Source organism: Dipodomys ordii, unplaced genomic scaffold, assembly GCF_000151885.1.
Source record: "Dipodomys ordii isolate 6190 unplaced genomic scaffold, Dord_2.0 Scaffold35, whole genome shotgun sequence".
In the NCBI taxonomy this organism is placed as follows: domain Eukaryota; kingdom Metazoa; phylum Chordata; class Mammalia; order Rodentia; family Heteromyidae; genus Dipodomys; species Dipodomys ordii.
Genome location: NW_012267251.1, coordinates 4,579,485 through 4,607,176, shown reverse-complemented (window position 1 = coordinate 4,607,176; position 27,692 = coordinate 4,579,485). Strand labels below are relative to the sequence as shown.

Sequence of the window (27,692 nt, the reverse complement as noted above, 5' to 3'; positions counted from 1 at the left end):
CTGCATGTGTTTGCAGTGGGCTGGAGGTTAGAAAGCAAGGAATATGATTGTTCCTTGCAGATCACACGGGAAGCATGAACACATCATTTGTTAAGATCTCTTTCTTCAATTTCATCTTCTTCTACTAAGAACACTACTGTCATCATTTCATTCCATTAATATTCTGATATTTGTCCTCTATTTGCTTCTATTAAACAATTATACACTTAAATTCTACAGGGCGAGATCCTCATGTTCAAATGACTCTTACTCAGGCAGTTACCCTTTCACATTTGACCTCATTTTCTAGAAAATGCTCTTAACACAGTTGTTTTGCAACTCTTCCTTTACATACATTCATGGCTTTCTGCTTTTATCCTGTCCGAGGTGAAGGGATTATTTCCATGTCTACCCTGTATCTCATGGTCTTATTACTTGCATTGCAATAGTTCTCTTTTCTTTTTGTTTGTTTACTCTTCAGATCTCTTCTTTGCTGATTTATTTCCAGAGAGATCGAACTATCCTCTTCTCCAATTCTGAGATTATCTCTGTAGACTCATACCACCCTTTTACTAACTTACCATCCTTGTCATTAAAATCTTAGTGGAAGCATCATTTCTTGGATGCTTCTCTTAGTTGTCCACAGCAGACAACGTTGTCCCTTCAGCCTTCTTTGAGCACCGACGAATGGTTATTTCTTCTGTAGCATTTAGACAGTATTTATTTGCTACTAATAATTTTCCCAGAGGTCTTTCCAAATCTCTTTGAATGAGTCATTCAAATATTCTACTGGAGCTACCATTCATGCTCATGTGCATGTTCGTGTGCATGTGTACCTCTGTGCACACATGGTTTGTGTGTGCTACTATCGTCATTGTCTGGTAGGAGGTCAATATTTTCACTGATTTGGACTTGGTCAATCAAATTGAAAGTATATGGCTTTGTATAGTTCTTGGTAAAAAGTTTGAATTTAATTAGATGATAAATTAGGTAAGTAATTTACCCCTCAGACTATTTCATTACTTACCTACAAACTTTTCCCCAAAGTTTGTGTCATACAACTTTTTGTGAAGTTTATAATCTCACATACGTATGTCATGCATCATTTAGCATAAAGCTGAAGTATTATTGTTACTATATTACTAATAAGAAGCCTCAACAACCATAGTTTGCAATATTATAACCTATAAGGAAAGAATACTTCTGGTTAGAATCCAATGAAATTAGAGTTGGGAGAATAATAATTAAAAAATTTATTATTACTACTATGCCTTAACAAGAAGTAAAAAGAAGCGGGGGTTAAATAAATTCAAATTTGTTTTGCACTAAATACCAGGAAGTTGGATCTCCTTTGGAGCAATTAATTATAGCATTAAAATGAATGTTTAAACAGTTATGAAAATGCAAATGTGCTTTTTATGCACAATATTACTGAAATGAAATGCCTCTGATTTACAGAATATTTTTGCATTCTATATTACATAGTAAGCATTCTTTTGTTTAGATCTTGTGAAACTAAGTGACATTAGCAGGTTTACTTTGATCTATTTTTGGCCAGTTAGTAGTTGAATGATTTCTAAATCTTGAGTTGGCAAAATCTCTAATGTGTGTGCCTCTCATAAACACCTAAACACACACTTCCCACACAACCACACCACACAAATATAAACATCTCATGCAAACACAGACACACCTTTCCACAAACACTCCAAACACACAGTCTTTACACAGATACACACAATTACAAACACTCCACACATTTCTCACACAAACACACAACACAAAAATACAAGTGCCTGACACAAACACACACTACCCAAACACAAACACCTCATACAAACACACTTCCCCAAACACACTTTACCCACATAGATATACATACCACACAAATACAAGCAACTTACACACACACCTACCCACAAACACCCCAAATACACACTCCCTGCACAAACACACACCACACAAATACAAACACTTCATACATAAACATACACACCTCCCTACAACCACCTCAAATACATGCTTCATACACAGGCCCTTCCCACACAAATGCATACACACAAACACAGACACAGCAAACACTCACACACAGATGGGTACTTTTATTATTGGAAGCAACGAGGTCAACATTAAAATCACTTGATTGCTAGACACTATGTGTTCTGTAAGAAAAAGAGACCCTTTTCATAGAATCAACCACTTTTGCATATAAACACAATCTAGTAGGCAGAAGATACATGAGAAACATTAAAGTCACGATTTTTTTCCAGGCACTTTATGTAACAAACTTTTTACTCTTAAGATAAAACTTATTTACACTGACCCTGTTTACAAGATCTTTCCCAGAGGACATCTGATTTCTTTAAATCAAAAGCCCAGGACTGGACTGGTTTAGTTGCATGGCTGCCTGCTTTCCAAAGGCCGTTACCTAGCAACTGTGCAGGGAGACTTCTAGCAGGGCAGATCACACAAGAACTTAGGAAATATGATGACAACGCAGACAATGGAAAAACATTTTCTGACTTACTAAAACATAAGGAGACCTTTTATTTTCCTTGAAGCAAAAGGGACGGACATACTTGTTATTCCATGCCTATGGATCTATTTATTTTTTTATGCCAATGGTGTTTAAAACTTGCACATGTCAGTGGATAAGCGTAGCCCCTTGGCAAGCTCTTTGTGTTCACAGAGGTGGATAAAGAGAGGGATTGTTGGGTCGCACCATTGTAGAAGTATCAGGCCCATGGCTGGTTGTCTCTCTCTGGCTCTGGGTGAAGAAGGACTTCTTCGTGAGAGCACCTGGCAAACCCTTTCATGCTACCTCCAGGAAACAAAACAGAAAGAAAGCACAAAGAGTGTCTCGTGGTTCCCTCCAAAGCTGCCTTCCCCATGACCTAAAGACCTCCCGCAAGGCCTGACTACTAAATCTTCTGCCTCCTTCCAAGCCTGTGGAGCTGGGACCGGGCCCCTGATCCACAGGTCGTGAGGGGCATTAGAGTATGGAAGCCATGGCAGGCTGGCTTCCTGCGCTTGTCCACACACAGCATAGCACATTCAGCCATTTCCCCAAAATGGTAGACTGTTTCAACTGTGTAACAGTGGGCCATTTTTTTTCTTTCTGCTTATGTGGTGCTGAGGAATCGAACCCAGGGCCTCATGCGTGCAAGGCAAGCACTCTACCACTGAGCCATCTTCCCAGCCCCGAGTAGGCCATTTTTATTTGCCATTCACATTTCAAATTTATTTATTTATTGACACTAGTAAGGTTTGTCCTCAGTCTCGTACTTTGTTAGCCGGGTTCTCTACCAGTTGAGTTATGCCCCTGGCTCTTTTAGCTTTGGTTATTTTTAAACAGGGTCTTGCTTTTAAACTGTCCTGGATTATTACAATCCCCTTATTTATGCTTTCTGCTGGAGCAGGGATGACAGATGTGTGCCATGACACACAGATGTGTGGCTGTTGTTGTTGAGATGGACCTATTATAAACGTCTGCCTCTCCTGGCCTTGAACCACACCAGCCTCCCAGTCCTCCTCTGACCCTGCAGGAATCCAGGCATGAGCTACCAAGCCTGGCTTGCCACTTCCGTTTTGAGAATACAGTATTGGCACGGCTCCGAGGTAGCTCACTGAAATCCACGTTTGATTTTCACGAATTCCTGGTTATGATGAACCGTAACATTGGTTTAGAATTCTGATCAGAAGTTTGTTCCTCCACACAACCTTATAAGCTAAGTGCCCGTGCTGCTCATAATTCAGAGAGGGAAGTAAGTTGGGTTTGGAGCAATAAAGAAAGATGTCTGCGTCCTGTTCTGTTCAGTTTGAGCGTTTCTTGATCTCCTGTCTTGAATTATCAGATGATAACAGGGGGGAAACAAACCCAAATCAAACCAGAAACTTTGAAAGGTTAAGAAGGAAACATGAGATTAAATGTATGCAATCTGGGAACAGGAAATGCTTTCTTCCACAGAGGAAAAAAAAAAACCCTAGAAGCCCTAAGAACAAATTGGACAGATTTTCTATTTGATAACGAGTTATCTTCGTTTGTATCATCAAAGCTGGGCTGTGACCCATCCATGGTATCGGCAGTAAGAAGAAACGCATTTGGAGAAAGTGGCTTTATCTTTAAAAAAAACAGTAAAAGTTGCTCATTCCTTCCCATCTCTCATCACAATCCAATCCTGTGATGACAGTATTTAAGTGGAAGCTGGGAAAAGTAATTTCTGCCAGAACAGCAGCCACATGGCCAGCACAAGGGTTGGGAGGAAAGCGCAGGAGTCTCCATTACTGACCGGAAGGGGAAAGGGTAGTGGACAAGGTATTACTTTCAGCCACAGTTCAGTATTTGCTCATGCAAATATTGCACGAGTCTTAGCAAAGAACAATCTGTAGACTCTTTTTTTATTACTCCCCTAAAGACCCCCAGAGCCCCATCAAGAAATGCAGCTGGAGCTGGGCGTCGGTGGTGCATGCCTGTCATCCTAGCTACTCAGGAGGCTGAGATCTGAGGATCACAGTTCGAAGTCAGCCTGGGCAGGAAAGTCCGTGAGACTCTTTTCAGTGAACCACTAGAAAACTGGATGTGGTGCTGTGGCTCCAAGTGGAAGAGCACTGGCTTTGAGAGAAAAAGTTCAGGGACAGCTCCCAGGCCCTGAGTTCAAGCCCCAGGACCAACAGAAAGAAAAAAAAAAAACAAGCAATGCAGCCAGCTGGAACTGCAGGTGTCTAGTGAATGTGACCCCCCCACTAAAGTAAAACCATAAAGATGACTCCACTTGCTCCTTACCACAATCATTCCCGGGCACAGCGAGAGCAGAGCTTGCTCACCTAGACAACGTGACAGGGAGGAACATGACAGCCACCGCGGCTCATAGCAGGGCCTACCGCCCGTGGATGGAGAGACCCTGGAGCAGGGTTTCAGTTTCTTGAATGAAGCCCACTTCTGCATGTGGGAAGGGACTTCTTGGTCTGTTCATTTGCACGGCCTCCATTATAGGTTTGCTGTAGATACAACTGAAGTGGAAGCTGAGCGTAGTCTGTGCAATCTTCTCAGAGTGTCTGTAACTGCACTCCAAGTGGTTTGCCAAGGACTGTCCTAAACCCTGTGTATCTTAGGGCTTTTGTGCCCTCCAAGGAGTCTTGGGTTGTCTAGAATATCACATTTGGGTGGGAAGAGAGCACAGTGCTTTGAGTTGCTCCCCGCCACAGCTCAGGCCTATTAGTGTGGCTGAAAGGTCGTAAGTAGGAAGGGAAGAGGAGGCCCCAGTGCAGGTTGGAAAGGAAGCATCACATCCTGCTACTTAGATTCAGTTCATCTGATTTTTATCCAGCTCTGCAGGTGTCCAGATTTCTAGACCCTTGAATAGATTTCTGATGGCAAGCAAGGGCCTGCTGGAGTAAAAGGATTCTATGTTTGCTAAAGTGATCGATTCGTACCTCTCTATCGATTAATCTACCTCTCTTGTCTTCTTAGCATTGACTTCCAAACATTTTAACGTGACTCATGGAAATGAAGCAGCACACAGGGAAAGGAGTATCTGAAGCTTCCAGACGCTAATCCCCCCCTCCCTGATCACATTGATTGCACTTAGAAAAGTAGAGCTACAGAAGAAAAGCATGAGTCTCATAATCTTCAATATGTATACCCACTTGTGAGCCAGCGTTTGTCCACGCGATCTTTCTTTTCTTTTGTAATTACCTGTGAGAATTTTTTTGCAGCTGCAGGTCTGAAATAGTGCACGGGAAAGGGTGGAATATTTTGGTAACAAGCCTTTCTCCAATCCTGACTCTCTAGAAATGATGTGTTTATGGACTCCAGAGTGTGTCTGGAATGTTTTAGAGCTTTGAAAATTCACTTGGCTGAAAGTGAGTCCACTTACCGGGCAAAGGAGTGGTTAGTGATGATGGAAACATCCAACCCAGTCCAGTGTTGTTGCATAAGCCACACTGGTGGCCTCAATTGTGGCCAGGCTGATGGAGGGAATGAATGTCTATTTGTCTTCAATTTTAATTTATTAAAAACCATCCGTGGTTAGTGGGGCAGCACTGTTTTTGGAGTGCTGTAGGTGGAAAACACGAAGATGCATTAGGAATCATTTTATCCGCTTAGGTGAGAAGCTGAGTTTGAGTCACAGTTCATGATCCTTTGCATCAATTCCAATCCACCCCCCCCCAAATAAAACCTGCTGAAAAATGAAAGCATATGTGTATCCTTGTTGGTAGAAAATATGAGCTTGACTTGACATAAATTCTTTGGAAGCAAGTCCCTGCATAGAACTAACATGGAAGAGTTTAATCTTTTATTTATTTTTTCTACTTAGTATAAAGACTCACACATCAAGATGAGAAATAGTGCTGTTTTTAAGATCAGATTGTTCCTTTGATGTATTTTATGGACAGGTCAAAATGAAAATGACTAATGTGTGCTAATAAAAATGAGTAAATAAATTATTGTAAAATTTGGTATTTGATCTTTGGGAATTATGTCTGCAGACTGGAAACTTTTAGAGAGGTTTCCAGGGAGGGTTGTTGATGGTGTTATTGATTAATGAGCTCTGGCTATTGGAGGGCTTTGGGGAATGAACAGTTTCAGGGTTTTTGTTGGTTTATAGTCCATGAGGATCAAGCCCAAGGCCTTGCATGTATTCTCCAATATTCTACCATGAGCTAGATCCCCCAGCCTTGCTATTTTTAGTTTCCATAGTGTAGGTTAAGGATTAGAAATGAATATGAAATAAAGGTACTTAAAGGAATGAAGTATTTAGATGTGATAGGGAAATTAGAGACAGAATCCAATCTAAATTTGTAGCTTATATTTCAGATCTTTGTCATATACTATCTCTATATATTTGTCGCATACTATTATAACATATGTTATATATTATATATAATCAATATTGTTATTCAGTTGGATTTTCTATCATGATTCCTTTTAGTTTTTCTGCTACCCATGGGGATTTAATATATTTAAATTTGTTTTTTTTTAATCTACAAATGGTTGTACAAAAGGGTTACGATTGACATGTCCATTAATGTGTTCAGTGAGTAACTCTTGGTCAGATCCTTCCTTCTTTCTGTCATTCTCCCTCCAACCCTACTCACCTCACCCCTCATCCATCATAGCAGGTTTTCCATTTCCTTTCTCACCGATGTACATTAAGGATTATTGTGCATTCATTTCACTTCCATTCATCCACTGCCTCCCTTTTCACAAGCCTTTCAGCTGTCCAATATTCATGCTCTGAAACTATCTGCTAGTTGTTCATAGGGTTTACAGTACGTAGACCACTTCAGTCTAGTTGGTCGTGTATATAAGATGGTGCACTTGTAGTCTGTTCACCTAGGAGATTGTATTTTAGGTCTAAGATCCATTTTCTCCATGGAGAATTCATGTTCTTGATATGAAGTAGCTTTTGTCTCTGTAAAGTGTTAGTTCAAGTTTTACCACATCGGTAAGGAGAAAGAGCTACTCCTGCCTGTTTCCATGATCCAGTTGCTGGGCAGATCTTTTCTACAGCCTTTTATCATGAGCCAATATTTGTTTTTGTCAAACAGATGAGGTTTTTTGTAGACAAAAAATGGTCAGGTCTTGCCTTTTGATCCAACTTGCCTTTTAATTTGGGAACTAGTTCATTGATACTGGGTGTTAAAATCAAAAGGTGTGTAGTAGTTCATGCCATTAAAAATTTTTTAATGTTAAATTCTCTCCTATTTTCTTCCCTTTTTTCAAATTTATATATTCTTTTTGAGTATAAAGGTTATCTTTAACAGTCTTCTGTAATGCTGGTTTAATGGAGATAACTTATTTTAACTTTTGTTTGTCATAAAATATTTTTATTTGCCCATCTGACTCCAACTAGACTTTTTCAAATGAAGTCTGGTGATTTTTACTTTTAATTTAACAAGGAATTTCTTAACAATCTTTATTCTATTGATATATTGCCTTCTTTTTACAGCACATCTCTTAATATTTTGGAATGTAATTCAGAGTAAATAGAACTATTCATACATGTAACTTGTATTATCTGAATTATAACATGTAGAGCAATGAGAAGCAAAATAATGAGATGTGTTTGTTAATATATAAAGGATCAAGTATGAGTACCCAAAAGAATTAGAGCAAAAGGAAGCAGACCCCAAACTGTGCAAAGAATTGAAGCTGATATGGATAATAAATACTAACCAAAGTATCTTAAACTTTTAAGTTTAATTTATACAGTACTTGTGGCCCTAAGTAATTCAGAACCTGACTATGTGAAATAGTGAAAAGACTATTTTGCATTCATGTGGAAAATTACTAACTCTAATGATAGTGTATGTGAGTGCCTTTTGATTGAAGGGCCAATGGAGTCTACAAAATCTTTACCTAAAGGAGAATAAAAGACATGTAAATCCAAGAATAGCTGCCTGAAGTAGATTTGTCTTTTCTGCCCTTCTAGCTCCTGCTGCTTGCATTAGTACATTTTTTTTAATTAGTCACATTCAATGCACAGGTGTGACAATGGAGCCAGGTAACTTTTGGAGATGGGTGAGGTTGGGACAGATGGGGAAAAAGATGGACAGGTGACACTGATCAAGAGGTACTGTACTCAGAAGCTGAATGGAACCACTTTTGTGTATCTACAGAAAGATAACCAAGAAACTAAAAAAAATCTCCAGTGAGATATAATTCTCCCCAAACTATCCACTTTCAAATTCAGATGTATAGCACCAGAAAAAAAATGAAGGGAGCCACTATTTTTCTTTTAGCTATTGAAGGAAAATCAAACAGAACTTTTACAAAGGTCACACATCTATATTCATTCATATCCGCCGTGTAAGAAATATGTTCTGTGCATTACTGGGAGAGAAAGTTAATAATTCCATGTGGTATTCTATATGTTGTAATTAGCCTTCCAAATGTGCTGTTACAAAGATCTGCCTTATGTTGTGTTATAATAAATGTACATATTTTTTCTCAGATTGTATGTTCCAATTTTGGGGTTGAAACTTCTGAGTCCCCTGTGGAATCCTAGCATGGGAGTTGCAAGGAAGAGCATTCTGCTCAGCAGCTTTGTTGCATTATGTTCACAGATGAGGCACACACATTCTACAATTATTTTGAGAAATATTGAAATGCTAGCTTGAATGCACTGCTCTTTTAAAATTCAGTATACTTCATTTGCTTGCTTTTCCTGCAAAGCACTAGATGGGATGGCTATGTATTTTTAAATTTTCTTTCATGATTGTATGATATATTGACAAGCAGAAATGTGGATGTGTGTATATGTATGTGTGAGAGAGAGAGAAAAAAAAGAAAAGATAGTGAAGAATGATTATTAGGAGATCCTAATACTCATTCAATATTAATTTATTTTATTTGAGCGTAAATCCTGAGTGTAATTTCTTTCATAAAATGTGAATGAGAAAATTAAAACAATACAGCCCTTAAATAAAGGAAAAAAACACCATGGGGTCTTTCGTGTGCTAATTATTACATAAAATAAGAATATGGTCAAAATTTATTCAGAGCATTTGTTAACCTCTTCCCAAGTAACATTGTGTGTGTGTGTGTGTGTGTGTGTGTGTGTGTGTGTGTGTTTCAGAATCTTCAAGTGTGTGGTGTTTGTTATTGTTTTCTAGATCTCTCTCACTGGCAACTCCAATCTTCCATTGCTAACTGTAGCCAAACTGCTATTTTCTACCTAAGATAATGGGTTTTTCTTCAAATTTTAACAGTGCCTTTATTTCTAATACCAGCCATAATTGCTCCCATTGGGAAAGGAGGCTTTCATTGCTGCTTTCAACATAAACAAGTCTTTATTCTCTTCTCTGAAGATGATGTGTGTGGAAATCCAGGGCTGACAGCTTGAGTTCTCTCTCCCATATGATCCTCCCCCCATGAGCCGTGGGCTCTGGCCCCTGCCGGTGGAGCCCGCAGCCCTACCTGCCATTAGCTTGGCACATTCTCGTGCATTTCTAGTGCATGGAGTCAGTATGCATTATCTTTCCTGGCTGGACCTCGTCATACTTGGCGTTCGTGAAGCTCAGTCCTTCAGAGGAAAGCGTGCTTTCAATTTTAATTTTTTTGGCATTTGTTTTTGTTGATTAGTGACAGTTTTTTCATAAGATGAACCCTCTTATCTCTAGACTAGGCCAATGTGGTCGAACATGACTTTGAATAATTATGAAGGTGTAGGCTACGTGATTATGCTTTTAGAAAGTCAATACCATTGGATTTCCTATCTTAGAATGGACAGGACTAAAGAAAGCTGAATGTTTTCCTTGCGGGGCTGGGGTGAAGGAAAATCTAGTATTTAAGTATCCTCATGTTAAAGGGAGAATTAGGAGACGACCCCGTTCCTTCCCCAACCCGGTCATTTGACAGTTTCTTCTTACAAATGTAAAACCATCTCTAAATCAAGTATGTTTCAATGGAGACTTCTGTAACTCATTCATTATGTCTTATCTCAATATCATCCTTTCCCATGGCAAACCATTCTAATTGGCCCATTTTATCTCAAACAGATCATGTTGTTTGTGAAGAAGAGTTTAAATACGCCATGTTAGCTTTAAACTGTGTATGTCCAGCCACATCTACGCTTATTACACTACTGGTTCATACCTCGAGAGGGCAGTAAGTATAATTTTTTCCTCTGAGATAAATTATATAAACGTAAGTACAATTATGTGATGTGTGCTTATTATTTTCATTTGTGTGCTATCTTCCACCAGTGCATACTGTGTGTTGAAAGGAGTCTAGAGGAGAAAACTGGCCATTACTTGCTGTCCTGTTTCAACACTCTTTGAGATAACTTGTTCTGTCATTTCTTCAGCTTAGAGTTATATCATGGTTACTATTTTTCACCATTAATATTAAAAAAGACACATATAATTTTAAAAACAAGATCCTGACCATCACTGGTCTAAGATCACAGAAACAGTATTTTCTAGCTGGCTGCTGGTGGCTCATGCCTGTCATCCTAGCTACTCAGGAGGCTGAGATCTGAGGACCTCAGTTCAAAGCCAGCCCAGGCAGGAAAGTCTGTGGCTCAAGTTGTAGAGCTCTAGCCTTGAGCTGAAGAGCTGAGGGACAGTGTCCAGGCCCAGAGTTCATGCCCCATGATTGACAAAAAAAAAGTATTTTCCTCAGGTAAGTTTTTATTTTAAAGCTTTAGGATGTGATTAAGCTCAAAAATTAGTTCTGTGATTTTTTAACATGCATTTCAACATAAATGAGACAAAGCAATATTATCAGAAATATCTTTTGCTTTTAGTTACTTTAATGAGTTTCATGAAATGCAGCCTTTTTATTTTTTAACTTTGATGGCCAAGGAAATATTAGGGAGTGAACTTAGTAACTGCTCTTACTTAAAGAGACAAATATTTCACCCCATGTCATAGTTTCTCAGATTCCTAACTTGAGACTGTAGATAAAATGTTGAATTTCTAAGTACATATGACTGTGAACATGCATGTACAATCATTTAAATTCTGAAAGTTAATTGGTGAGAAGTATGAAATGAACTTGAATACAAATCCTTGACAAGCAAAATTCTTTCTTGGGATTTACATAAGGTAGACTAAATGGCTAATATAAAACCAATAGATGCCCAGTGGTATTTCAAAGTAGACCATAAACTCTAACTTCTAATTGAGTTTCTCTTCGGTAGAGATGGTAAGGATTTCTCAAGAGTGAGTTTCTCTAGTTCTTAATGGAGGTATTTTGATTCTGTACATTCACAAAAATTTAATCTGTTCAATGGGAAGGATGCAACAGGAACATGAATGAAATTGTTTCTTTATTTAAAGCAATACTCAGACTTTTGATGCAATTAAACTATTACAAATTCATTTACATGCCAGCTGACAGAATGGAGAACTCACCATGTGTGTTCATAATTTTCCATGCATCTTCATAATTTAATGAGTTAACTTTGATGCCAAACATCTAGTCCAATTCACTGTTGTGCATTCAACTTATACCACCAGGCCATTGATTTTTATTTAATGCAGCTCATAATTCAGATTCAAGTTAAACTATATAACCCTTAGTAAATAATATTTATTGACATTGAACATTGCCCGGATAAAAACTTTTACCTGAGATAAGTTGAAAAGGAAATTGTCTTTCAAAAGACTAACCTGAAAAATTATTTCACAACTAGCTCACAATGATTTTGGTAGTCCACTATTAATTTCTTTGTTAAAGCTTGAGATTTGATTCACAAGCCATCTACTAGGGAAAATGCATATTACCACTTCTTAGCTGCAGAGCACCACGAAGAAATCAAGCCATGAACAGCCACACTGCAATCACACTGCCTTATTCTCTGCGACCTGGGCAGTTACAAAACTCTGCCTATTTTTTGTTGTTGTTGTTTAAGTCCAGTCGTGAGGCCTGAACTCTGGGTCTGGGCGCTGTCCCTCAGCTCTTCAGCTCAAGACTCGCGCTCTACCAACTCTATCTATTCTTATAGATTCACCCGTTTGGTACATTTTCTCTAAATGGAGTCACAAAATGCTGTGTTTGTTTGGTCTGGTATCTCTGGCTTGACACACACGTGCAAAGGATGACTTAATATGCTTTGTACTATACTCATTTTCATGCTGATTATTGGCCAATGATGGGATATATCACATTTCATTCTTCACCATTGCTACTGGGTATATAGGTTGTTTTTCACATGGAGAATGCAGGCATTCGCATTTGTGTAAAAGTTGTTGCGTGGATGAATGCTTTTGGTGTTCTTGGGTATACGTATCTAAGAGCAGGAGAGGTTGATCATATGATCACTCTGTAATCCTTTCCTTAGGGACTTAGCGCATTGTTCAGATGGGCTGCAATATTAAATTTTTAACAACAATGTATTGGGTTCCCAGTCACAGTAGCCATGTTTACAATTTTTCTTTCTTGTGATACCCACTCTTGTGTGTGTGCAGTGATACCTCACCACGTCCTAATCCTCTGAACACTATTTTGTGTTATCTGTTGGTCCAAAAAGAAGATATAATTCTGTGTCTTCTTGAATAAAAATATACTCAGATCCTTTGCCTATATTTATCTTTGATTATTGAGTTATGATAGTTATGTATTACAAATACCTTGTCAGAGGTAAACTGTCACTGGAATACAAATAACCAGCCAAACAGACCATTTAATTTACATTTCTAACGTACTTCATTAAGTATGTTATTTGACCAAAATAAATATGCGTGTGCATGCCCACACGTGTGTGCACACAAGCCAGTCCTGGTGTCAGTCCTAGCGCACTGTCTCTGAGCTCTTTTGCTCAAGGCTAGCACTTTATCACTTGGACTACAGCTCCACTTCCAGCTAATTAGAGACAAGAGTCTCAGGATCTTTCCTGCCTAGGCTGGCTTTGAACTGAGGTCTTCACTTCTTAGTCTTCTCAGTGGCTGGGTTTGGTTACTGTTGTGAGCCACTGGTGCCTGGCTCTCAAGTTTTTTTTTTTTAATCAAAGCTTTTCTGTTATGCATAAATTGAATAGATAGTCAAGATTCCATCATGAACAGAATGTTTGTACTTTTACCTTTGAGTGCCAGTAGAAATTTCAAAAGCTCCAATCTATCAATTTAATAATAAGAGAACAAACTTGGAAACTGAATTAAGTCGTGTAATGGGGAATAGTGCTGACAAGTCTGGGTGTTGTTCTATGCACGCGTTAGAAGCTTGCTAATTAACAAAGAAGCAATGAAATAGTATTAAAATCTTTCTTTTAAAGCAGTAAGATGATGTTACTACTCCCCTCTAAAATAAATAATTATGTATAAGAATTGATAGTCCCGGGCCCTGGGTACCTTATGACTGATACAAAGAGTAAATAAAAGATATGTTATAAAGTCAACAACCCTAGCAATAAACAATTTTTAAGATGCATTTTGAAGCAGAGTGTGTATTATTTGAAGAAAATGATAAACATTAATTCAGAAATGAGATAGACTAACAGCAGTCCTTGGATAGCCAGAGGTCACCCCTGTAAGTGACAGACCTGCCTTGGGAACACAGTAATCATGGAGTTCTGGGTTCTGTTCCAGTACACACAGCTTCATCCCTGCCCAGGTCCCTCCCGACTCTGCCCTGACTTGTGCATGTGGACAGACAGACTCACACGCTAAGGGTGAATTGCCAACCTTGAGCTTGTCTAAAAGGGATAAGCAATATTAATAGGCCCACATGCATTTTTTTCTAATCTGTCTTGAATTTGGAGTCTGTCTGTACAGTCTGACAGTGCTCTAGCCTAGCCTCCCTGGTAGCTCTCCTCTGCTGTTCCATTTTCTTTCCCTATGCATTTCTATGTGTCTTTCGGTCCTAGACGAGTTCCAACGATGAGCAGCCTCACACACACGCCTCACACACACGTGTTTTTGTTGTTCACTGGGGGTTCATTTTGTTCTTCAAAGACTGACCTTTCTCCCCTCATGACTGGCTGGCTTTGAACTAAGATCCTCTGATCTCAGCCTCCTGCTTAGTTAGTTTTATAGGAGTGAACCACCAATGTCTGGCTTATACTGTTTTTCTAAATGCCACATAAAACATGGTACCTGATTTTATAGGAATTCTGTGCTGTTAGAAAGGTGCCAGCTATCATTCTAGATCAGATATCAGATATTCTTATAATAGGAATGGTTTCTCTCTCTCTTTAAGTGGACTACAAAGTAAGACTATTCTAACAATTCAAGTTAGAGTATTTTCTGTGAAAATGATGAACATTGTTCAGATTCTAGAAGTATTTAGGAGGCGTTATGGAGATCTCTTGGGCTGATTGCATATGGGGTGAAATGGAAAGAGAGCAGTGTTTATTTGGACTGAGCAATCAGAATTGCTGTAATTATGCTGTAATTCTGTATACTACTATAGAACATAAGGAAGATTTTACACATTAGAACATTCAGTTTTTGCTTGGTATGTGGTCTAGAGTTAGAGCTGTACTGAAGATGTAAGTAAAGTGTGAGTGATTGCCATCAACATGTGAATAATACCTCAAGTCAGAAGCTGGAAGAAGTCAGCCGATGGACTCACTGAGGCTCATGGAGTGCTGTGGTCATAACAGGTTCAGTTTTGTTGTGCAGCCAGATTCTCTGCATCAAAGTCAATCATGCAATTTGCTGTCTAATTGGACAGGTTGGAGGGAAGCGGGAGACACTTACAACCTTACGTATGGGGTGAAACAAAGTGAGAGACATCCCTTTCTCCACATATATTTATATGTAAATCAGAATATTTGGGGGACCCATGCCAAAATATGGTAACTATCATCATAGCACAAGAATACATGTTAGCTGCTACTTTATTTGGATATTTTTGGGCTGATGTTATTATTGAGCATATAGATAGCAATAGATTTTCAAGTTTACTGTGGCTCAAGTGGTAGAGTGCTAGCCTTGAGCTGAAGAGCTGAGGGACAGCTCCCAAGCCCAGAATTCAGCCCCCACAACCAAAAAAATAGTCATGATATGTATCTTCTCCATGTCTACTCTTTGGAGTCACTGTAGTAGGTTTTACAAAAATTAGAATGAAATATATTTTGAAGAAGATGAGGGAAAGACCTACAGTGTTGTGCCTTTTCATTATCTAGTGGTCAAACATTTAGTCCCAAGATTTGTAGAGAAGAGCACTAAGTTGAGTTAAAGGAAAGGTGAAAATCATTAGTTTCCTTGAAACATACATGTTTCTTGTAAACATTTAAAATTTACTCAGAAACTAGGACCCAATGGCTAACGCCTGTAATCCTCGCTCCTCAGGAGGCTGAGATCTGAACATCTCAGTTCAAAGTCAGCCTGGGCAGGAAAGTCATGAGACTCTTACCTCCAATTAACAACTAAAAAGCTGAAAGTGGAGCTGTGGCTCAAGTAGTAGAGTGCTAGCCTTGAGTAAAAATGTTCAGCGATAGCGCCTAGGCCTGGAGTTCAAGCCCCAGGATCAGCATGCCCACGTGTACAAATGTGCATGTGCACACACACACTTTCTCTCACACACACGCACAGATCAACATGCAAACACATAAGCTTATGTAGAGAAAATGAATGGAAAGGATATAAATAAGAGGATTATTTAAGATTTATATGATATGAAGATTATTTGAAAATGTAGAAGAAATGCAGATTTTTAAAAGTTGTTAGTAGATTCAGATAATAACACACTATTACAAAAGTACCCAGAAACAGTGTTATTTTATATCACCAAGACAAGAACACTTTGGATACTAATGGGTTTGATATTGATATATATGTCAAGTACTCTAAGTGAATAAAAAATATGTCTGGATAGAATTGAGAGAGATATAGGGGGAAATGTTGGAAAGGGTGACACTATTCAATATACCTTGTACTCATAAACTGACATGTTAAATTGAAAATCCTTTGTACAACTACTGAAAGACCATTTAAAGCATTAATCTATGGGACCAATGCTGTGTTCCATGAAAATACACTGAAAACAAGTAGACGTAAGTAGCTTTTATATTCTAGCAGAATCTATTTTAAAAAGTTATAATTTTGTAAATATACTCTTTGGGAGTAATTATTTCATGAGAAACCCTTCATTAACTTCCTGAACAAAAACATTATTTTTGTCAATGGGATTAAACAGCAGCTCTGGAAATTTCTGTGGTGTCCCTCTTATGATAAAAGAAAATTAACTTGTAAGCACTAATTATCAAGTTTTGTTTAATCTTTTCAAAGTACTTAGTATCTTACAAATGGGAGGAAAAAATCAGAATACCCAGTTCATAGATTTTTTCCCTTAGTTTTCTAAGTTTTATCAGACTGTTAACAGAAGGCAAAGTATTTCAAAATTATGGAGAAGTGGTCATGTTCAAATTTCTGTGATAAGCATTAAAAACTAAATGAACTTTATGATTTCACACATAATTATTTCACCAGAGATTGCATAACACTTTAGCAAAATCTGCAAAGCACAGTAGAAAAATGTTATGTCAAAATGCCATGGAACTAATTTGTGTGTGGTGTGTAAATTGCCAAATTTGTGTCCTACGACTAAATTAACAGTTGTGGATGGGTACTGACACCCTTCCCAGAAAACAAAATAACACACGCAAAGGAAATTGAGAAATATCAGGTTAAGATTTGTTTTCTAATATTTGTATTATCTTTAAATAGTTGTATAAAGGACTTAACCACACAAGTCATTTTATGAATACAATGCATTTTGATTGATGACACGCCTTTAAAGAATTATTTTTACTTTTTTTCTATTTAAATAATTTTACACCTACAGAAAAGTTCCAAAAATAGTCAAGAAATGTGTTCATATACTCTCTCCGTGTGCCTTCACTTAATATTTCTATCTTCCTTGATTATCATGCAGTTATCAAGTGAGGACTTCACACTGGTAGACTGTTCACCAAGTTATCAAAATCATTTTAACTTCTTCATTTTTTGCAATTGTTTACAAAATAACTATTGTTTTAAAAATGGAGAAAACAATCAGAATACATAGTTCATAGTTTTTTCCTTAGTTTCCAAAGTTTTATTGTAGTTTCTAACAAGTAAAATTACTTGCCCATTTTCTAGAAAGTATTTTGCTTTTAGATTCTCCTCTTTAATCTTTAAAGCTTTCTTAAGTGGTTGTACAGGGGCAGCTCAAATCAACACGTCAGTCATGGGAATACTGTGTATCTTGATCTGTGCCACATCACCATTCCCCACCTCTCCCAACCCTACCCATCCCTCTGTTTTCTAACTCAGAGCCCGAGCCAAAACCCTAGCCTATATTTCATTTGTTTTCCCTTGCCACATGGTTTTCAACCATGTGGCAATCTCTGAGGTGTGACTGTGTCCATACGAACTTGTGCTGTTTTACACTCCCTACAACACATGAATACAAAAGTATGAATGTATATCCAATGTGGCTGTTAGAAAGCATTGAAAAAAGTTACTTTTCACGTCCCTGAGAGAGCTGAAGATCGATGGCCTCTCCTAAGCCATGAACACGCCTCTTGGTTAGATCTTGGTGGTTCGATACCTTTCTCCGCCAAAATGAGCCAGTGCTCCCTCCAGCTTGTATTGATACAGCGACTAATGCAGTAAATATACCAGTGTGATCCTGAAAAAAGTTCTGGGAACAGGAAGTAAGGTAATGAACAAAATACTGAGGGCTTGTCGAATGACCTCAAAACCAACCTGCAAGAGTTGTGAATGATTATAAAGGAAGAGTTTGACCCATAAGTAACACTCACGTTAGTTTTTTTTTAACCCCTCATGAAAACTAACAGTATGAACTCATAAAGCAAAAAGTAAATAGAGGAGAGATAGCTTTTCCTTACTGAAGATTTCCGATCCGTAGGCCAGCTACCTTGGCCCATCTACTTGAGGGAGAAAGGCAGAGATGAAGATCAGTGAGGTTCTAGACCAGTCTGAAAAACATGTCACCAAGACCCCTGCTCCATCAATTAGCTAGGTTCGCTGGAATAAGTTGGAAGATCACGGTCCCAGCTTGGCCCAGGCAAAGCTGAAAGACTTTACCTGAAGAATAACAAAGCAAAAGGTGTTAGGTATTGCAGCTCAAGAGGTAGAGCACCTACCTAGCAAGCACAATGTCCCAAGTACTAGAAAGAGCAACTGAGGCACAACCCCAAGGCTCTGGACCATGCGAGGTCTCCAGTGTTTCTCTGAACATTTGGACAAAGACCTCAGAAGCAAAATCAGCCATGAATCCTCCATATCCGTTATATCCCAATTCCTACAAAGTCTGTAAATTTAAACACTGTGATGAGACAAAAATAAAACATAACGTCATGCTTTGTCACCAGAAGAAAAAAAAAAGACCCACAACAAAGACCATGAGAAACCACTAGGGAGAGAAGCAAGAGGAGAGGTAGACAGTAAAAAGAGGAGTTCTCCCTTTAATCCCCAGCTCCTCACAGAGAGCCCCCAGAATCAGCTGTCATGTGGGTGGAAGAGAAAATTTTCTCAAAAGTAATAGGGATTATAATTACCATCCTGACTGCCAGAAAGGAAGAGAGGAAAGGTGGGAGAGTTTGCCCTACACGAGCTATCTTTAGCTCCCTCGGAAGTTTCACACTCAAAAAGTGGTGACAGGGGACTAGCTTTTGTAATCTGGCAAATCCATCCAGACCCCCCTCCTCCTATGGGTAGATAAATAGAGGAGAGGCATTTTGACTTCTCCTTAGAGTGAACGTAGACATATGAAAATTAATTTTAAGATGCTTGATTGCTGTACATCAACTAATTGTTAGGAGACGACTTTCATATAAGTTTCTAAAATCTATTTCTGGGACTAGTTTTTCATATTGCTTCAGTTGTTCCCATACAAGACTATATACAGTTGTGAGGTTTGAACTCAGAGAAGCCTGGGCTGTGTTCCTGAGCTTTTTTGCTTAAGGTTACTGCTCTACCACTTGATTCACAGCTCCACTTCTATCGTGTGTGTGTGTGTGTGTGTGTGTGTGTGTGTGTGTGTGTGTGTATGTGTATTTAGAGATAGGAGTCTCAGAGACTTTCCTGCCCAGGCTTTGAACCATGATCCTCACATCTCAGCCTCCTGAATAACTAGGATTACAAGTGTGAGCCACCAGTGCCTGACTAAGTTACATTTTTATTCTCTTTAAGGAGTTGTAGGAAAGAGTTGCCATACAAGGTGTTATTTTGTAAGTACGGCGGACCTTGGTGGATGTCGCCCTTTCCCCCTTCCCTGCTAACCCAAGCCCTCCCCTCAATTTTGCTAGTTGCATGGGAGACGCACTGCCTGGATATTCTGGCTGCAGAAAGCCCCTTGGTGAAGCTGGGACATTCAGAAAGATGGTGTCATCTGTGTCATCCTGGTGGCCCTGGCTTCGTTTGTTTCCCAAACATCAAGGACCAGGAATGACTACAGGGCTGGAGCTGGGAACGGAGGGCTCCCACCAGCAGGGGACATGGCACGCTTGGGAAACTTTCTCCCAGTCTTCCCATGTGCTTTTCCATGAGCTAACGGGGCCCTGGAGGGATGGACAGGAAGGCGTTTCCTTAAGTTTATCTGCAAGGACCTGTGATCTGTGACCCAAGAAAGAATTTCCAAAGCACTCCCATTACAAGGTCTGCTGCATAGGCATGTGGGCCAGTGCGTTGCAGGAGTTGCTACAGGCCCAGACTAGAAGCCTCTTCATGGTCAACCTTTCATAGCTCAGCATCCCCAGCCAAATTAGATCTACATATTTCCATGTCGCTTCTTTGGAGCTCTGTGTGCTCTAGCCTAATTTATTCTTACATCCACATCTCCCCTGGTTTTTGTATATATAGAGCATTCTCCAAATAACACCATCCTAAATACACTTGGAGCTTCTTCCACCCAGATCTTCTTATAATGCGCTCCCTTGATGACACCCCTTCTGCTTCCCAGGAGATTTTATTATATCAAAAATTCTAGCTTCTCCGGACTATTTTGAAACTTCCTAATTTAGACTGACTTCTGTAAATAGGTATATAATTTTATTTTTCTGCCAGAGCGTGTGTTGGGTGTGGTGTTGTTTTATGTGTTCCCCTCCCTCCCATAGGTGGTAATTTAACTAAATGTAGACAAAATACTCAATATATTCTTTGATTCTATAAGTTTTTTTTAATAATGTAGGCAGTCAGTATTATCAGTGAGATGAATTAAGGTGATTCTTGGAAGGCCTGGGTCCAGATAGTTCATGAGCTATATATGTGAATCTGTTCTCCCTCATGAGACTGCATCAAAATGGTAGCGGCAAAATAGACTCATAAGATTTCACTGTGGAAAATTAAATGCCAGGGTGAAGGATTTTAATGAATTTTCAGGGTGTGAAAAGTAAATAAAGAGCTGTTTCTGGATGAGACCTTCAGACCAGAATGAGCCTAGATAGTGATGTAGCAGGGAAGCATGCTGAAGAACAAGATTCCTAGAAAAGCAGATCATCACAGAAAAAAATTAAATCTCTGTTCACAGAGCAAGGACTGCCCTCTCTTCCACTGACCACAGTGCCAACTCCTCACAATTACATCTAGTCAGAAATGTACTACTGGGAAAAAGAAGAGTTTTCTTAACAGAAAGAAACAATTAGAACGGTGTAAAGTATCTGCTGGGAGGTGATTTGGAGGTTCAGCCTTCTGCGAAGAACATTCAGAAGATGTTGGGCTACGCAGCCTGACCCTGCCCTGCTCACTCGACATTGCATTCCACCAAACCATACTCACAGAGAATGACATCTCTGAAACATCCGAATCCCACCTTCAGAATTCTGGATAGGAGCCTTGTTTGTTGGATGTCAGCATAAAAGTTCAAGTAGGGGAAATACATTCAGTTAGGTAGAAAGTTGACACTATTTCTGGGATTGTTTGGAGCCCATTGGGAAGATTTCTTCTTGGTCTAATATTCACTGGTAAGAAACTTCTTCTTTAGGAATTCAAAGCTATAACATTTGAAAGAAGAGCCAACTACAAAGACAAAGATGAAAAATTTCTGAAAACTTACCAGTTGTCGGGGGGAAAGAGCATCCTCTGTATTGATTAGAGTTCTGAACCTTCAGCTTGAACTACCTGTTTTGCCAGTTTTCGATATTATGATGTTCATGAAGGGACTGTGGGTAGTTTCCAGAGCCATTAGGTGAACACAAAAATTAACATCTGTGTAGGCCAAACATGGATGAACAATTCCTGCTACCACACCAACCGTAAAACCAGGCAAGGCCGGACACCGGTGGCTCATGCCTGTAATCCTGGTTACTCAGAAGGCTGAGGTCTGAGGGTCGTGGTTCAAAGCCAGCCTAGAACAGAAAGTCCCTGAGACTCTCATCTCCAATTAACCACTCAGAAAACCGGAAGCAGTGCTGTGGCTCAAATGGTAGAGCGCTCTCTTTGAGCTGAAGAGCTGAGGGACAGCGCCCAGGCCCAGAGTTCAAGCCCATGACTGACCAAAACAAACAAACAAACAAACAGGCAAGGGGGCTGTGGACAGCCAGCCTTCCTGAGCGATGCTTCCTCTTCAGGGTCTGTTGGCACACAATGGAAACTCCCCCGACCTGCCACTTTCCTCATTTAGCTCACTCCCCAAATAAACTCCTACATGTCACTGGTAGAAACTAGGCCTCACGTCAGCACCACACAGGGACAAGAACACTACAAGGAGCCACCAGGAAGGGTTTCCAGCTAGAAAAACCAGGCACAGAATTTCAACAGGAGACTGGAGAAAAATCCACACACACAAAGGAGTAGGAGAAGCATGTGCTACCCTGCCCCTGCATGGAACACAAAGGCAGACAGAAACTTCAGGAAAACCAGCGTCTATTAGGAGATGACTAAGACGTGTCTGAGCGTTCTCTCTGGAGTAAAGCTTCACCGAGTCACAGCACTCCACGCGACTGCGCTCTTCCACGGAAGCCCACTGCGGTAGTCATCCTCTGACTGCCATGGGTTCTTTACTTTGATTTTTTTATATTTATTTATTTTTACTTTTATTTTTTTGGGGTCCGGTCATGGGGCCTGAACTCTGGGCCTGGGCGCTGTCTCTCAGCTCTTCAGCTCAAGGCGAGCGCTCTACCACTTGAGCCACAGCGCCACTTCTGGCTTTTTTTTCCTGTTTATGTGGTGCTGAGGAATTGAACCCAGGACCTCAGGCATGCAAGGCAAGCGCTCTACCACTGAGCCACCTTCCCAGCCCAGGTTCTTTACTTTGAATCTGAAACCATAGGCTTACTGATGGCTAGAAGACAAAGGCATTTTTTTAAAACTTTAAAAATTAAAACAAATGGTACTGCAATTGAAATTTGGGAGTAAAATTGAAGATGTAAAAGGAGGTACCTCGCTAATAATCTCAGTTTATAAAAGTGGCAAATGAAGACTGAGTCTATTGTTCATAAAATACATTTTAAACTGTTCCATGTTTAAAAAGTAACCAAAAGAACTTAGGTTGCAACATCACAACCAGCAAGTCAAATTCAGCTAGTAGATAAGATTAGGGCAGAGCACTTGCAAATGTTTTCTTTCTTTTGAATGCTTTGCTTGAATCTAACTTTCAGTGGACAGCAGCCAACTTCCACAAGTCTAGTTATCTCCCCTGTGTCCTGGTGTTTGAACTTGCTCTGAAGATATGAGGACTACAGAACATTGTGTACAAGAAATCGAAAGTGGTAGTATGATTATACGATAAGCCTCAGGGAAAATCCACTGCGAATGGATATTTTCCTGCCCTACCTCACAGAAGGAGATGACAGAGACTAGTAATGTAGCAACAATAAAATCTGATCACAGTAACCAGAGACCTACTGCCAGGCTTACGTTAAACTTGGGAGCTGGAAGGATGCGTTGCAAATTTGCATGCTTGCTTGAAAATCATAAGTGAGGTAATATACTAAAAATCAGTCTTCAAGAGTTGAATAGTGTTATACTTTCACCATTCCTTCCTCCCTTCCTAGCTTCATTCCAGAAGTTGGTCAAGTACCCAAGGTAGCACGCGCTTGTATACTTTTGAAAATGCCAGCACATGAATCACAGTTGCGATGGGTTTATGAGAGGATGGGCTGATCCATCAATGGGCAGCTCGGGGCAGGACACAGGTTTAACGCTGCATACAAGCAGAGTTGGAACATGTCATTCAGTTTACCCGGCTTGGATTCAATTCATGACTAATGTTCTGTTTTCATTACGGGAAGATGAGGTTTTGTTCTTTGAGAATAAGTCAGGTGGTGCGGAGAGGAAGCAAATATCTCCTCGGTTATAAGTATTCTTTGTGTTTTTTTTAAATTTAAGTATTATTTGTGGGCCTTTTAATTTTATGTATATTTTTTATTGTAAAGATACTGTACAGTTTCATAAGTAGGAACGACATTGCCCCATTTGTTAGGAAATGGGAAGACTTGGAAAAAATTATATTAAGTGACATAAGCCAGGCCCAAAGAAACATGATTTCCCTTATTTGCAATAACAAGTATATGTCTAGGATAATCTCACCAGACATGTAGAAAAGGTCAAAAGCTGTACGTATTCTTACAAGGACAAAAGACATAGCAAAGATAAGATCTGGATGGCAATGACGGGAGCTGTTGAAACTCCTCTCTCCATCGGTGTGAATATGTACACAGAGCAGCTCTTCTAGAAAGTTCTGCGCTGCTCTAGACTGAGAGGACACACGCAGAGATGCAATGTGGGATGCAATGTGGCCCAGAGGCTTCAGCGAGAAGGGAGGTTGCTGCTGGCAGAGGGAACAGGCGTTCTCCCTGGAGCTTGCTCATGCCCAGGGAGGAGGTCTCCACTTCAGCGGTGGAGTTCCAGCCCTCAGGCAGTTTCCTTCGGACAAGCGGATGTCCTCTGTCCTCAGCTGTTTACAGACAAAACCTCCCCGAGTTCCAGGATCTCTTTGGTGGTTGTTAATTACTTGTCCGAATGACACAGGCCCTTGAGGAAAGCTGGTGTCTAGGGTTAGGATTTCGTTTTCTCCAAGGATGTCAGAATCAAAGGGGCAGGACAGAGTAAGCATCCAGAGTAAGGTTATTTGGAAGCAGAAGAAACAGTGAAAGGGACAGCAAAGGAAATGGGGAGATGGATTCCTAAGACAAGGTCTGTGCAGCCTTGGCTTCCCTTATTCACCTGCCTGCCTTATATAAGGCCCCTTGTCTCCTCCCCTGATTGGCCGAGGGGTGGACAGGTGCTGTAAGGGTGTGTCATGATTGGTTCCTCCATCTCTTAAGGCCTTGTGGAGTCACTCCTCACTCTCCATTGGAGCCAGTCCTGGCCCCAGCTATCTTCTACATGGAGCCTAACTTCTTCTCAAAGCGATTGAAGGAGACATGAACTTTCAGCTCAGTGAATTCTAGCAATCACCCTGGCAAGTCTCACTTTGAAGACTACAAAACAGACCTACCTCCATTTCTCATGGAAACAGCTCTCCTTCAAAATGGCATCATTGGTACCTTCCCTGGAAGGCAGGCAGGGGGCTTTCTACCTTCAGCCTGGCTCTCTTGTAGGAATCGCAGATGGCTTTACAGTTCCATCTAGTGGTGGAAACGTGATGGTCATCATCGACGCTGCATCTGCTGCCTAGCACTCCTGCCCGATCTGTTTTTGGCACAGCATCATAGATGTTCGATTTAAGATGAGAGAAGAGGAAGTCTTTCCTAGTGCATGTGTCTTGTGTCAGCACTTCCTCTAACCAGAGCTCTTACTTCCCACTGTACATAATATTCTCCTTCTGTACAATCAATTCTGAAAACAGACACGGGCACAAGTAAGGAAGTTACAAACTGTTGTGATTACTCTCTTTTGGGAAACTTCTGCCTACTCTTTCTCCCTAAAATAGCCACCATCAGGATATAGGCTACAGTGTGTTAGCATGATGGCTTTGCTAGTAGTCATTAAAATACACAGGGCCTGTCACGGATACCAAAGAAAACATTGCAATGCTATGCATGTAATTTAAGTTGTAAATAAGTGAACAGTTTCATACCATTGTGAAACAATGTAACAGGAGTATGTCAGCAGAAGGAAAAGCACCTTGTGACGTTTATCAATAAGTAAGTGGAGCCATACAGACACAACCAGCGTATGAAATTAAATTAAGTGGGATTGACTCTTTTGGTTCTTTATTTTAGACTTGTTAAATCTACTTTTGGTCAGTATAAATAATTACTACTGCTTTAGAGTCTTGGGACAGGGAATGCTATTTTTCTTATTTAAAAAGAGACCTAAATGATGGCCCTTTCCTAAGATAAAATGATCTTCATAGTGTTATCTGCTGAAAATGCATCCAGTGGTAAAGGTATTTTGTGACAACGTGCTCTTAGTTTCCTTGGTGTGAAATGTTTGCTTGATGACGTGACTAAGTTCAAAATCACATAGATAATCCTTGTCTATTTTATTGAATTAGTAATCGACTGTTTAGCTCGTGTTTAGGGACATTTAGGATTCAAAAGAACAAAATGTATCACCAAAAATAAACCCGGTAATTACATCCCAGACATACTTTAAAAAAACACAAATACAATATGTATTTGCCTTTTAAAACTTTCAAGGCAGTGCATCAGACTACTACTCTTGCTCTGTAGTTTTCCTTTATTATGTCAACTTAAAATAATAAACATTAAGAAACCATGAAAAGTAAACATCAAAATTTACTTTTCTAATATCTATTAGCATGAACTTCATAAAAGCATACAACTTGATTTAAAAAAAAGAATTGATAGCAGAACAAAGTTGCTGATTTTTTTAAAAGCTGCAAGCAACATGACTGGCTGGGGTATTTCACTATGCTCTTTGAACTAGGAACAGAATATGCAATATAATAAGGTTTCAACATATTGTATGTGGAGCAGAAAATTCTGGTTAAGTAATTCCATTATTGCTCCCTATGGCACAATTGGATGCAGAGAAATATTGAAAAAAAAAGCCATATAAAATTTTTCCACTGAATTTTGAGGTCTATATTAAAATGCACTTCTGCAAAAATCAGACCCAAGTTATAGTCCCTTACAGTCCCTGTTCTACTCAGTTGATTTCACTGAAGCAGAGTAGATTGGTATGCTGGTTCATTTGTTTTCTGATAATAAATACCCATTTGCCTTGAAGGTATAATTATGGATTAATGAGAAATATTCATCTTGAGTTGAGATTAAAAAATATTTTGTCAGAATAGATGTATCCACGATCCAAAAGTTAACTGGGCACATCATATCTCTAAGTTGGAAACAATAGCATAGAGCACATTTTTTGAAGAAATCAATAGCTATGTTGAGATGGATTTTCTCAGTGTCCTGGGTTTGTTGGTTGTAGCTCAAAAAGAATAAAGTAACCTACTTTATTTTCAAATCTTCCATCCCTTCTGTAAAAAGATGATCAGAGAAAGGGACAAGTGGAGAAGGCCCACGTTTTCCCTTCCACCCCAGCCAAATGGGACAGGGATCAGAGGCCTGTGAGCTTTCTGGGGAGCAAATTGTCCACTGGAAGGTGGACCTCGCTTCTCACTGCCAGTTACACACCTGCATCTGTAGTCTTGTGTCTTTTTGAAGAAAAAACGAATAAGATAAGGCAGAGAAGATAGAAAACAACACACACACACACACACACACACACACACACAACAGTAGAACAGCCCACATCTTCATGGCCCAGTTGATACTATTCCACACAAGGTGAGGAAACGCAACATTTGAAGTCTGTGGAGTTTCAATGTGAACTGAGGCTTGCCTCTAACACCACAGAGGATCTTCATGTCTCAACAAGACAGCCAACATTCGGCCATCTTCACAGGGCCAGTTACTCCAGAGATCTCCCACTGCCCAGGGAAACCAAGGCCAAGGTGGTGCGATTACAACTGCACCAGGAGTGGCTTGGCATTTGAGTGTGAACACGGTTTAAAAGAAAAAAGACTGGGGCTGGGAAGGTGGCTCAGTGGTAGGGCGCTTGCCTTGCATGCCAGAGGCCCTGGGTTCAATTCCTCAGCACCACATAAGCAAAAAGAAAAAAGCCGGAAGTGGCGCTGTGGCTCAAGTGGTAGAGCGCTAGCCTTGAGCTGAAGAGCTGAGAGACAGTGCCCAGGCCCAGAGTTCAGGCCCCACGACCGGACCCCCCCCAAAAAAAAAAGAAAAGAAAAAAGACTGACCGTGGCGTGGCTGAAAGCTGCAGTCTCGACGGGGGCTTGTAATTTACTGACTTGGTTAGAATTTTCTCCCCTTTTTCTCTTGTGCAATTTGCCCTCTCAGTTTCTTACACTGTCCTGCGTCTTCTGGATTTATCTCCCCACTACG

At 39.9% G+C, this 27,692-nt stretch overlaps 1 protein-coding gene across 4 annotated transcripts in view; it reads left to right on the top strand.

Moving 5' to 3' along the window:
- Kcnt2 (potassium channel, sodium activated subfamily T, member 2) overlaps window positions 1-27,692 on the top strand; it is a 262,318-nt gene that overhangs the window by 171,957 nt on the left and 62,669 nt on the right. For all 4 annotated transcript variants that reach the window (XM_013017373.1, XM_013017372.1, XM_013017371.1 and 1 more), the window contains one exon: window positions 10,483-10,591. In XM_013017373.1, the coding sequence (XP_012872827.1) occupies window positions 10,483-10,591 (109 nt within the window). The remainder of the gene's footprint in view (window positions 1-10,482; window positions 10,592-27,692) is intronic.